At 38.7% G+C, this 12,386-nt stretch overlaps 1 protein-coding gene across 3 annotated transcripts in view; it reads right to left on the reverse strand.

Annotated features, from left to right (window-relative positions):
• Positions 1-12,386, reverse strand: part of Diaph3 (diaphanous related formin 3) — a 475,858-nt gene that overhangs the window by 353,085 nt on the left and 110,387 nt on the right. For all 3 annotated transcript variants that reach the window (XM_048791762.1, XM_048791763.1, XM_015486017.2), the window contains one exon: positions 1,580-1,710. In XM_048791762.1, coding sequence (XP_048647719.1) covers positions 1,580-1,710 — 131 coding nt within the window. The remainder of the gene's footprint in view (positions 1-1,579; positions 1,711-12,386) is intronic.

Consider the following 12,386-nt stretch of genomic DNA (forward strand, 5'->3'; position numbering starts at 1 on the left):
CCAAAATTCCTCTTTTCTACATTTAAATTCCATAGAAACAGGGATTGGATTTTCTTTTTTTTACTCAAGCCCCACGGATCTAACATGATACTTGGAAAACAGTGGGTGTTCAATAAATATTTTTTGAATTAATTCATTTTATAGGTATAGATTAAGCTGGAAACAAAAACACGCCACTTACAAATATACCTGTTAAATTCTCTAATTCAACCACAGCTCCTAACACTAGCCACCTTAAGACTAAAGAAGATCAAAATTAAAGCTTCATTGAGCAATCACTACATGCTAAACACTGCCTGGTAAAGAAAAGTAACTAAAACATATGAAGGTCCTAGTTTCGTGCCCATTAGTTGAAAGTCTGAAGATCAGTTTGGAGGTAATAAAATGTGGACAAGTAAAGACTAAAATAAAGATTGTTTATTCTTCATACTCCTATTAATTAAATCCCAGAGATGGTCTTTTTGTTTTAAATGCTTGTGTCAAGGCCTTTCTTACAATATATCTAAACATAGGAAATGTCGAAAAAAGTACTTATTAGAATATACTTTCTACATCATTAACCTTCAATTATAGCATGCCATTCAAGCCTTCAGACTATGTATTCATGAAAATACAGCACATATTCATATGCAGTGATTGATCTGCCTCAGACCCTTGAGGCTCAGATTATCTAACTGCTTGAACATTTCATAACAACTTCTGCTTAGATTTTTCAAGAATGCTCTGGATCAGTCACCAAAGTAATTCAGCATTAGCATACAGCCTCTATACAGATTGCTATCTCTCCTTACAGCCATTTAAGTTAACATGAATGATACACATCAGGTATGCTATGTTTCATTTTTTTAAAAATCTGTCTTCTATCAGTTAATAATCTGGCAATTTTAAATATGCCCAGTTTATCAAAATTTAATGGATTTTTTTTAATTTTCTAAACAATTATTTCTCAAAGACACCAAAAATTAGCCCCACTCCAAAAGTATAAAAGTTGTAGAAATACCTATGTAGTACTGCTAAAGTAAATATAAGACACCCAAATTAAATTGGGATTCACATAAATAAATCTTTTAGTATGTCTGAAATTCAAATTTACCATGTGTCCTACATTTTTATTTGCTAAATATAGCAATACTAAACTATGGATCTACAAAGACACCATTTCAAACAAAGGAAAAAAATTAATTAGTGATTTTTTGGGGGGAGGGGCTGTGTCAAACAAGAATCAGCAAGTATGTTATACAATACCAAAATTCAGGGTGAAATTCAGTCACACTAAACTAACAACTTCTGACTATAACTGTTCTCTTAAGAGAAAATCTTCACATTTTAAAAAATCTATGAAAACAAATTAATTCCATGAGCTATATATTACTCAATAATTAATACAGAAAGTACTACTGAGAGTATTTCTTTGTGCTTATAAATACTATGTATTCAACTTTGACTTTGAGAAACTGTTGAGGTATACCAGCTATCTATTTGAAAGCATCATGAGAAAAGTATAAAACAGATATCATTATTATTTCATTTGTATTTAATTTGAAAACATGCCCTGAAAATGTTGAGATACATGACTTACCTCACAGGATTGCTGGTCAAAGACACCCGGAGGGACTCCAAGTATGTCACAAGTCTCTCATCCTCAGAACCCATTTTCAGTTCATAGATGAATTCCTGAGGTGAAATCTGTTGACTGCTTTTAAGACTTCCCTGAAAATCAAAAATATTTATCTTATGTTGCATAAAGATTATCCACAAAATAACAAATTAATCACACCTCTCCTATTAACAGCAGCACACAATTGCTATGATTACTATTATTTTGGGAGAACAATTTCATTATGTCATCCCATAAATCTATAAATTCAATCCATGATATTCACTAGAGATAGTAACATCAAGTTATTTGCAAGTTAACAATAATTATAATGTATTAAAATAATACATTTTTCAAATGCAAAATGTCATGAATAATTATTAAGTGTGTATAAAAAATATTTAAATAATCTATTTCAGTATAATTAAAAATAAATATGAAAACTCAATACAAGAAATACCCTATGAAAATTAGCACTGTGAGCAACATAAAAAAGCTTTAGTCTTTGATTCATTTAGTTACCATTCAATTCAGAGTCTAGTTCTAGGTAATGTTGACACAGGGATTACCAAACTATATGGGAAAGGAGAAACACAGCAAGAAAATAATAATTTTCAATGCAGTCTAATTTCTGTAACAGAACCAAGAGACTCAAAGTAAGAACACCTACCTTGACAGAGTGGATCAGGAAAGCCCGAGTCAGATGGAAAAGGGAAATAAGAGATTAGAAAATCAAAGAATTAAAAAGGAACTCAGCACAGAGTGAGACACAGCAACATACAACACAAGATGTAAAGGCCAGGTCATGCAGTGGTAGAGCACCACTCTACATTTAGCCTCCCCAGAAGAATTTTTGAAGATCTAGTGCAGTGTGAAATACATGGATTGGAAGAGGCAGAGTTCACTCATTATCTGGCAAACATTAAGTGACTACTAAATACCACACACTGTTCGAATTGCTGAGAATAGAGCAGTGAACAAGAGATAAAAATTCTTCCCATGGGGAACCTTTATTCTAATGGGAATAGGTACACAATAAATAATTAAAGTACACTGTAAATAACTATTATAGAGAAAAATAAAACCAAGAAAAAGAAATGAGCATACTATAAGACACACAATTTATATAGGGTAATCAATGAAATCCTCACAGAGATAAATCAAAGGTCTCCAACTTGAGTGTTTGGATAAAGGGCTGAAGAATATAAATGAGTCAACCAGGCAGGTTGTGCTGCAGGATCCTGTAAACCTTACAAGTCACCAAAAGAACTTGGACTTTTACTCTGAGCTCAAAAGGCCTATTTAGAGATATGTTTATAACCCGTATGGGAAATGATGAGGCTGTCAAAGTATCAATAAAGTCCTAAATTATACCTATATAAATAACACAATAGACATTGAAGGGCAACACAAGGAAATGTGTATGTTCCAAAGCAGGTTTTTTGAAATGATACGAAATTAGGTGTCTTTTAAATCACCTTCTTGTTTTATTAATTTGCTATATTACTTAAGAAAACATAACCAACAGAGCAAAACAAATTAGCACTAGGAAGACAGGCTACTTTGTATTCATGTCAATATCAAAGTAGTAATTTGTTAAAGAAAAAACTCTATGCCAATATCTCAAAAGTATTCAAGCTGGGGCTGTGAGTGAGGCACTGGGTTCAATCCTCAGAACCACATGAAAAAAAAATAAATAAAGATAGTGTGTCCATCTACAACTAAAAAAAATATTTTAAAAAGAAAATATTCAGTAGTATAGTTTGAAGTCTGGTATCGCTATACCGCCTGATTCACACTTCCTGCTTAGTATTGTTTTTGCTATTCTGGGTCTTTTATTTTTCCATATGAATTTCATGATTGCTTTCTCTATTTCTACAAGAAATGCCGTTGGGATTTTGATTGGCATTGCATTAAACCTATAGAGAACTTTTGGTAATATCGCCATTTTGATGATGTTAGTTCTGCCTATCCATGAACAGGGTATATTTTTCCATCTTCTAAGATCTTCTTCTATTTCTCTCTTTAGGGTTCTGTAGTTTTCATTGTATAAGTCTTTCACCTCTTTTGTTAGGTTGATTCCCAAGTATTTTATTTTTTTTGAAGATATTGTGAATGGAGTGGTTGTCCTCATTTCCATTTCAGAGGATTTGTCGCTGATATACAGGAATGCCTTTGATTTATGCGTGTTGATTTTATATCCTGCCACTTTGCTGAATTCATTTATTAGCTCTAATAGTTTCTTTGTAGAGCCTTTTGGGTCTGCTAGGTATAGAATCATATCATCTGCAAATAGTGATAATTTAAGTTCTTCTTTTCCTATTTTGATGCCTTTAATTTCTTTCGTCTGTCTAATTGCTCTGGCCAGTGTTTCGAGAACTATGTTGAACAGAAGTGGAGAGAGAGGGCATCCCTGTCTTGTTCCAGATTTTAGAGGGAATGCCTTCAGTTTTTCTCCATTCAGAATGATGCTAGCCTGAGGCTTAGCATAGATTGCTTTTACAATATTGAGGTATGTTCCTGTTATCCCTAGTTTTTCTAGAGTTTTGAACATAAAGGGATGCTGTACTTTGTCGAATGCTTTTTCCGCATCTATCGAGATGATCATATGGTTCTTATTTTTAAGTCTATTGATGTGGTGAATAACATTTATTGATTTCCGTATATTGAACCAGCCTTGCATCCCAGGGATGAATCCTACTTGATCATGGTGCACAATTTTTTTGATATGTTTTTGTATCCGATTCGCCAGAATTTTATTGAGGATTTTTGCATCTAGGTTCATTAGAGATATTGGTCTGTAGTTTTCTTTCTTTGAAGTGTCTTTGTCTGGTTTAGGTATCAGGGTGATGTTGGCCTCATAGAATGAATTTGGAAGTTCTCCCTCCTTTTCTATTTCCTGAAGTAGCTTGAAAAGTATTGGTATTAGTTCTTCTTTAAAGGTTTTGTAAAATTCTGCTGTATACCCATCCGGTCCTGGGCTTTTCTTAGTTGGTAGTCTTTTGATGGTTTCTTCTATTTCCTCAATTGATATTGGTCTGTTTAGGTTGTCTATATCCTCCTGACTCAATCTGGGCAGATCATATGACTTAAGAAATTTATCTATGCCTTCACTATCTTCTAATTTATTGGAGTATAAGGATTCAAAATAGTTTTTGATTATCTTCTGTATTTCTGAAGTGTCTGTTGTGATATTGCCTTTTTCATCCCGTATGCTAGTAATTTGAGTTCTCTCTCTTCTTCTCTTCGCTAGCATGGCTAAGGGTCTGTCGATTTTGTTTATTTTTTCAAAGAACCAACTTTTAGTTTTGTCAATTTTTTCAATTGTTTCTTTTGTTTCGATTTCATTAATTTCAGCTCTGATTTTAATTATTTCTTGCCTTCTACTTCTTTTGCTGTTGTTTTGCTCTTCTTTTTCTAGGATTTTGAGATGAAGTATGAGATCATTTATTTGTTGGTTTTTTCTTTTTTTAAGGAATGAACTCCAAGCAATGAATTTTCCTCTTAGAACTGCTTTCAATGTGTCCCATAGATTCCGATATGTTGTGTCTGTGTTTTCATTTATCTCTAAGAATTTTTTAATTTCCTCCTTGATGTCTTCTATAACCCATTGATCATTCAGTAACCTATTGTTCATTCTCCAAGTGATGTATGCTTTTTCCTTCCTTCTTTTATCGTTGATTTTCAGTTTCATTCCATTATGATCAGATAAGATGCATGGTATTATCTCTACTCCTTTATATTGTCTAAGAGTTGCCCTGTGACATAATATATGATCTATTTTTGAGAAGGATCCATGTGCTGCTGAGAAAAAAGTGTAACTGCTTGATGTTGGGTGGTATACTCTATATATGTCAATTAGGTCTAGGTTATTAATAGTGTTATTGAGTTCTATAGTTTCCTTATTCAACTTTTGTTTGGAAGATCTGTCCAGTGGCGAGAGAGGTGTGTTGAAGTCTCCCATGATTATGGTATGGTGGTCTATTAGACTCTTGAACTTGAGAAGAGTTTGTTTGACGAACATAGCTGCACCATTGTTTGGGGCATAAATATTTATGATTGTTATGTCTTGTTGGTGTATGGTTCCCTTAAGCAGTATGTAGTGTCCCTCTTTATCCCTTTTGATTAACTTTGGCTTGAAATCTATTTTATTTGATATGAGTATGGACACTCCTGCTTGTTTCCGAAGTCCATATGAGTGATATGATTTTTCCCAACCTTTCACCTTCAGCCTATGTATGTCTTTTCCTATCAAATGCGTCTCCTGTAGGCAGCATATTGTTGGGTCTTGTTTTGTGATCCATTCTACTAGCCTGTGTCTCTTAATTGGTGAGTTTAAGCCATTAACATTTAGGGTTATTATTGAGATATGGGTTGTTCTTCCAGCCATATTTGTTTATTTCTGTTACTAAACATGGTTTGTTTTCCTCTTTGATTATTTCCCCCCCCTTTACTGTCCTACCTCCCACTGTTGGTTTTCATTGTTATTTTCCATTTCCTCTTCCTGTAATGTTTTGCCGAGGATGTTTTGAAGAGATGGTTTTCTAGCTGCAAATTCTTTTAACTTTTGTTTATCGTGGAAGGTTTTAATTTCATCTTCCATCCTGAAGCTTAATTTCGCTGGATACACAATTCTTGGTTGGAACCCATTTTCTTTCAGTGTTTGAAATATGTTATTCCAGGATCTTCTAGCTTTCAGAGTCTGTGTTGAAAGATCAGCTGTTATCCTGATTGGCTTACCCCTAAATGTAATCTGCTTCCTTTCTCTTGTAGCTTTTAAAATTCTCTCCTTATTCTGTATGTTGGGCATCTTCATTATAATGTGTCTAGGTGTGGATCTCTTATGATTTTGCACATTCGGCGTCCTGTAGGCTTCTAGGATTTGGGATTCTGTCTCATTCTTCAAGTCTGGGAAGTTTTCTCGTATTATTTCATTGAATAGACTGCTCATTCCTTTGGTTTGGAGCTCTGTACCTTCCTGTATCCCAATGACTCTTAAGTTTGGTCTCTTAATGTTATCCCATATTTCTTGGATGTTCTGCTCATGGTTTCTTAACAGTCTTGCTGAGCTGTCTATGTTCTTTTCCAGTTGAAATACTTTGTCTTCATTGTCTGATGTTCTATCTTCTAAGTGTTCTACTCTGCTGGTAGTATTCTCCATTGAGTTTTTAAGTTGGTTTATTGCTTCCTGCATTTCTAGGATTTCTGTTTGTTTGTTTTTTATAACCTCTATCTCCCTGTATAGTTGATCCTTTGCTTCCTGGATTTGTTTGCGTAATTCATTGTCGAAGTGATCTTTCATTGTCTGATTTTGCTGTTTAATGTCTTCCTTGATACTCCAGATCATCTGAAGCATGTATATCCTGAATTCTTTATCTGACATTCCATCTGCTGCAGCTGTTACCTCTTCTAAAGTTGCGTTGACCTGCATTGCTTGTGGTCCTTTCTTTCCTTGTCTTTTCATACTGCTTGCGTATCTTTCCTGCAGGTGCGGGCGGCGGCTCTGCTCTCTCCTTATTCCAATTGGGGTGTCGTGGCTACCACGCCGGCAGGTCACTGGGCCTGTTCTGGGAGCTGGCGGCGGCTCTGTTCTGCCCCTACTCCAATTGGGGTGACGAGTGTACCACGCCGGCAGGCCACCGGGCCTGATCCGCCGGTCGGTTGCAGGTTTGCCTACCCTGCAGGCGCGGGCGGCGGCTCTACTCTGCCCCTACTCCAAATGGGGTGACGTGTCTGTCGTACCGGCAGGCCACTGGGCCTGTCCCGCTGGTCGGTCGCAGATCTGCCCACCTTTCGGGCACGGGTGGAGGCTCTGCTCTGCCCCTACTCCAATTGGGGTGTCGTGACTACCCCGCCTGCAGGACGCTGGGCCTGTTCCTGGCACGGGCGGCGACTCTGCTCTGCCACTACTCCAATTAGGGTGGTGTTTGTACCACGCCGGCAGGCTCCTGGGCCTGATCCGCCGGTCTGTTGTAGGTCTGCCTACCTTGGAGGCGCGGGCGGCGGATCTGCCCTGCCCCTCCTACCACGCCTGCGGACCCCTGGGTCTGATCTGCAGTTTGATCACTGGTCTGCTCACCCTGCGGGCACGGGTGGCGGTTCCGCTCCGCCCCCACTCCAATTGGGGTCACGTGACCACCACACCGGCAGGGCCTGATCCGGGCGTGGGAGAAGGATCTGCTCTGCCCCTACTCCAGTTGGGGTGACATGTGTACCACACTGGCAGGCCACTGGGCCTGACCCGCCCGGCTGTCACAGGTCTGTTTACCTTGCACGCGCGAACGGCGGCTCTGCCCTGCCCCTCCTACCACGCCCATGTACCACTGGGTCGCGGGTCTGCCCACCTTGCGGGTGCGGGTGGCGGCTCCGCTCCACCCCTCTGCAATTGGAGTCACGCGGTCACTACGCTGGCGAGCCACTGGGCCTGCTCCGGGCGCTGGCGGCGGCCTGGCTCCTCCCCTCTGGCTCGACCTCAAATTGAGGAGACTCGGGTGTCTGTGCCTCACCCCCCTACAGGAGACCAACTGTTTATGTCACCGCTGGTATTGATGAAGTTCTCTCCTCTGCTGCTTTCTGATGACATCAGATCTCTGCCATGTTGGTATCCTATGCGAATGGCAGCATTTCGTTCCCCTTGCCGGGCAACCAAAGCAACGGGTGAGTCCTGACCGGCCCTCAGCAGGACCCGGCGAGAAGCAGTTTCCACGGGCTCCTAGCCCCGGGTCAGGGAAGTTCCGGGAGCCGGAACTCAGCCGCTCCGTGCTCAGTGTAAGCTCCTATAAGTGTAGGCTCCAAGAAGCAGTCCCCGCCGGCTCAGTTCCGGGAGCCGGAATTCGGCCGCTTAGTGCTTGGTGTATGCTTTGATAGGAGCAGAGTCCAAGAAGCAGCCTCCGCAGGCTCCGCAGCCCTGGGCCAGGGCGGTTCCGGGACGGTTCCGGGAGCCGGAACTCGGCCGCCCCGCGCTCGGTGTTCGCTCCGATAAGATCAGGTTCTAAGAGGCACCCAGGCACTGAACCCTAGCAATCTGTCTGCAAGCCGCAGGCGAATTGCAGCCTGAAATTACCTGTTCTATGGCTGAATGAGCTGCGGTCAGTCGAAAACAGGGATGGTGACGTCAGCTTTCCAACATGGTGGCTGCTGGCCTCCTCTGTGGTCTGACCGGTGTGGAGAACCGAGATGGACCGCTTCCTTCCCCCGTTTCGAACCCAGAATTCAGCCCTGAGTACGGTGCTTGCACGGCTGGCAGAAACTGCAGCGCTGTATCCCTGCGTCGCTATCTCCTCGTTTCCCAGCGCGCGCTGCAGACTCTAGCCGTGGGGCGGTTTGCTGAATAAGCAGTGTTACCATCCGTGCGACAAACCTCTCGCGTTTGAGTCCCCGTAGCCGATCCTCGTGCGATGGAAATCCTTCCTCCAGGTTCCGGAGCACCCCACTATTGCTGGAAATTCCTAACAAGATATCCTTTAGCCGTCCTGACTTGTCATACTCCCACACAGTGAAGCAGCACACGGGGGCAATGCACTCCCCTCGCCGCCATCTTCCTTCCCCCTAGTTTCATTAAATGTTTATTGAAAAGGATCTTTAATGGAATTCCTTGCTAAACTTTATTTTGTTGGCGGATATTCTTTATTTCAGAACTTTTTAACCTTGCATGTTTTTGCTATTTGTGTAAAATCATATGTGAATAACAGATTTTATTGCACTAGATATCAGTTTAGTTCATAAAAATTTCTTTTATTTTACTATGGAGTCTTTTAATAATTTTATTATTTTTAATTTTTCATATTATTGGTGTGTTATAATTATGCATAGTGGTGGGATTTGTTGTTATATAGTCATACATGTTTAGCTACGAATTTTCTCAAAACAAGTAATTCATGCTTCAGTAACAGCTTAGTGTTTCTGTTGGTAAGTTACATTAGAAATGCTTGAACTCCTTTGAAAAATGCAAGGAAATTGTCTCCTTGCACTTAAACAGTAATAATCATAATAGGAATTTAGATTATAATTATCCTCTTGGAAGCAACTGTGCTTTCCCTTGTTTGATTCTGTGCTGACTCTGCTGTTTTCTTAAAATATTGTTATGAGTGCAATCTATTTGTTTAAACGTTCTTGGCATTTTGTATCATCTTACTCTTTAGCATCTGCATAGGTAGAAGGAATTCAGGAAAGCAATTCTAAGGAGAAACTGATGTAGTTACTTCACAATTACGAACTTAATAGACTCAGAGATAGAAATATACCACTATGTGAGGTATGCAAGTTTGTGCACACATTATGGGAACTTAGGCTTTATATCCATGACCTTTTTTTCTTTTTTTGCAATTTATGAAGGAAATTCCATGGACTGTGACCTGGAATTTAATAACTAACTTTACATAAAAATTAAGATTTCAATGTATTCTTCTCTCCTAACTTTGGATGTTTTAAATCTTTAGGCTGTATATCTCTTGGGATTTCTTGTTAATAATAATAAAAAAAAAATGTTTGTTTTCTTTATAGGTTTAAGGGTGATTGAAATACTAGAGTATTAACTGAAGATGCCTGGTGATATTTAGCATAGATTGCCTTGTGGGAGAAATAAGGTGGATTTAATGATTTGGATAGAAGTCAACAGCAATTAAAAGTAGCAATTAAAAATATAATGTGAGTCTGGTCATGGCTCAGATAATCTAAGCATGTTTTTGTTTTAGGCAAGTAACATGTCGCGTTATGCTGTGTCACCTTTTTGCAGAGTGTGTAGATATTCTAGACGTAATTTTTTACCTTTATTATTTTCAAGGTCAGATAATCATCAAATGGTAACTTCAAGATTGTGAAATATCATTAGATTATTTAAAAATGAAAGATCAGTTCTTCAGTACTCTCTACTGCCTGTAGGAATTACAATGTATTTTTATTTTGCCTTAGAAAATGGTGTCTTTAGTTTTTCTGCAACAAATGAGATAGAATAATGAGGAAACATAACTGAATAATTCTTATATCAGAACTGAGATGAAAGGCAGGCAGGAACAAAGGAATCAGGTTAAGATGGGGGGGGGCGCAATGGCTAGTATTCTGCTTATTATTTGCCTAGCAAAGGAAAGAATGTTTGGCTTTAGAGAAATATAAATGTTAAAGGAAATAAGTATGTGTGAAGACATACTACCTTTTATACTTTAAGAGTACATTTAATAAGGAATATGACAAATATAATCTGTGTACTTTTTTTCCTATCCTGCATTTGGTATTTTAGGGTAAAATTTACTAAGGGATTAAAAAGATTTAAAATTATGTTGGATAAATATTCTTCTAATTTTTGTGATGCCAGGCAGACATCCTTATCTCATTAATGTGTTTTGATAGCACAGGGGATAAAGCTTTCTAAGAATTTTCATCTTCATGGCTAATGGACTTTGAGATTTACAGATTTGTGTGTCCTTCCCCTCGCTCCTTCTATCTCCCACTTCCTTTGAAGTTAGGTAAAATGAACACAGGAAGACCTGTGCTGAAAAGGAACATTTCTGATTCTTGTAACTATTTTCTTCCCTTGTCTTCCTTTCTTTCACATTCATATTTTGAGAGCAACATAATGAATATAATAAAAGAGTAGAAACTGCGTTGAAAACCAATTCTCTCAATTAGCAGGCCTATTTCCTATGTCGTGAATTTCAAATATTTCTTTCTAAGTAAGCATTTGTTGCAGAATATTTTTGTGTGTATGAATAACTTATTTTCTTCTTTCCTATTTTAATCCTTAGTCGGTGTACAACTTCCATTTTATCATAACTTTGTTCATTCATCAGGGCAGGCATTTTCCAAAGAACTGATGATGTAGTGATGATTTAGTTTGAAGGAGACATGCCCCACTCAGGTTCATATTAGTGGACATCACAAGGAGATGTTGGCATGTACTAATAGACCTCCTCCTACTTCCTTGAAGGTTTGGCGCTCAAGCTTATTCATTTTCTTCCTACTCCTCCTACTGTCATTGTCTGTGACAGCTTCACTCTCCTAGATGATCCATCCAACATTTTACTTTCTCATTTACTTGACTTTCTCACTCCCAGTGATCTTTGTTTCTCTAGCCAATCTCAGATACCACTACCTGAGAGAGTAAAATACTTACCTCTAAGTATGATGTATAGACCTCCTTTCCTGAGCACTCTACACTATTGGAAATAATAACCCATTTATTCCACAGTTATTTCATGTCTGTCACTTCCTTATAATACCCTCTCTTCCCTTCTTTTACCCACAGTCCTTCAATACAAACCATCAGTTCATTTGCCTCTCTGTTCATATGAACTCTGTCCTTGTTTGCTCACCTCTTTTGCACTGTGCACCTTAGTACAGTGAGCACCTGTAGTTCTAATTATTTTTAGCTAAGTTGCTTAGGCTGTCCTTGAACTTTCTATACTCCTGCCTTGGCTTGCTCAATAGCTGGGATAACAGACTGTACCACTGCACCTGCCTTTTTGCCATTTTGAATATTTTCTTCTTTTTTTTTTTTCCATTTTTTTTTATTGTTGGTTGTTCAAAACATTACATAGTTCTTGATATATCATCTTTCACACTTTGCTTCAAGTGGGTTATGAACTCCCATTTTTAGCCCATATACATATTGCAGTATCACATCAATTACACATCCATTGATTTACTTATTGCCATACTAGTGACTGTCGTGTTCTGCTACCTTTCCTATCCTCTACTATCCCCCCTCCCCTCCCCTCCCCTCCCCTCCCCTCTTCTCTCTCTACCCCCTCTACTGACCTTCATTTCTCCCCCTTGTATTATTTTTCCCTTTCCC

The sequence above is a fragment of the Marmota marmota genome, unplaced genomic scaffold (genome assembly GCF_001458135.2).
Source record: "Marmota marmota marmota unplaced genomic scaffold, marMar, whole genome shotgun sequence".
Lineage (NCBI taxonomy): Eukaryota > Metazoa > Chordata > Mammalia > Rodentia > Sciuridae > Marmota > Marmota marmota.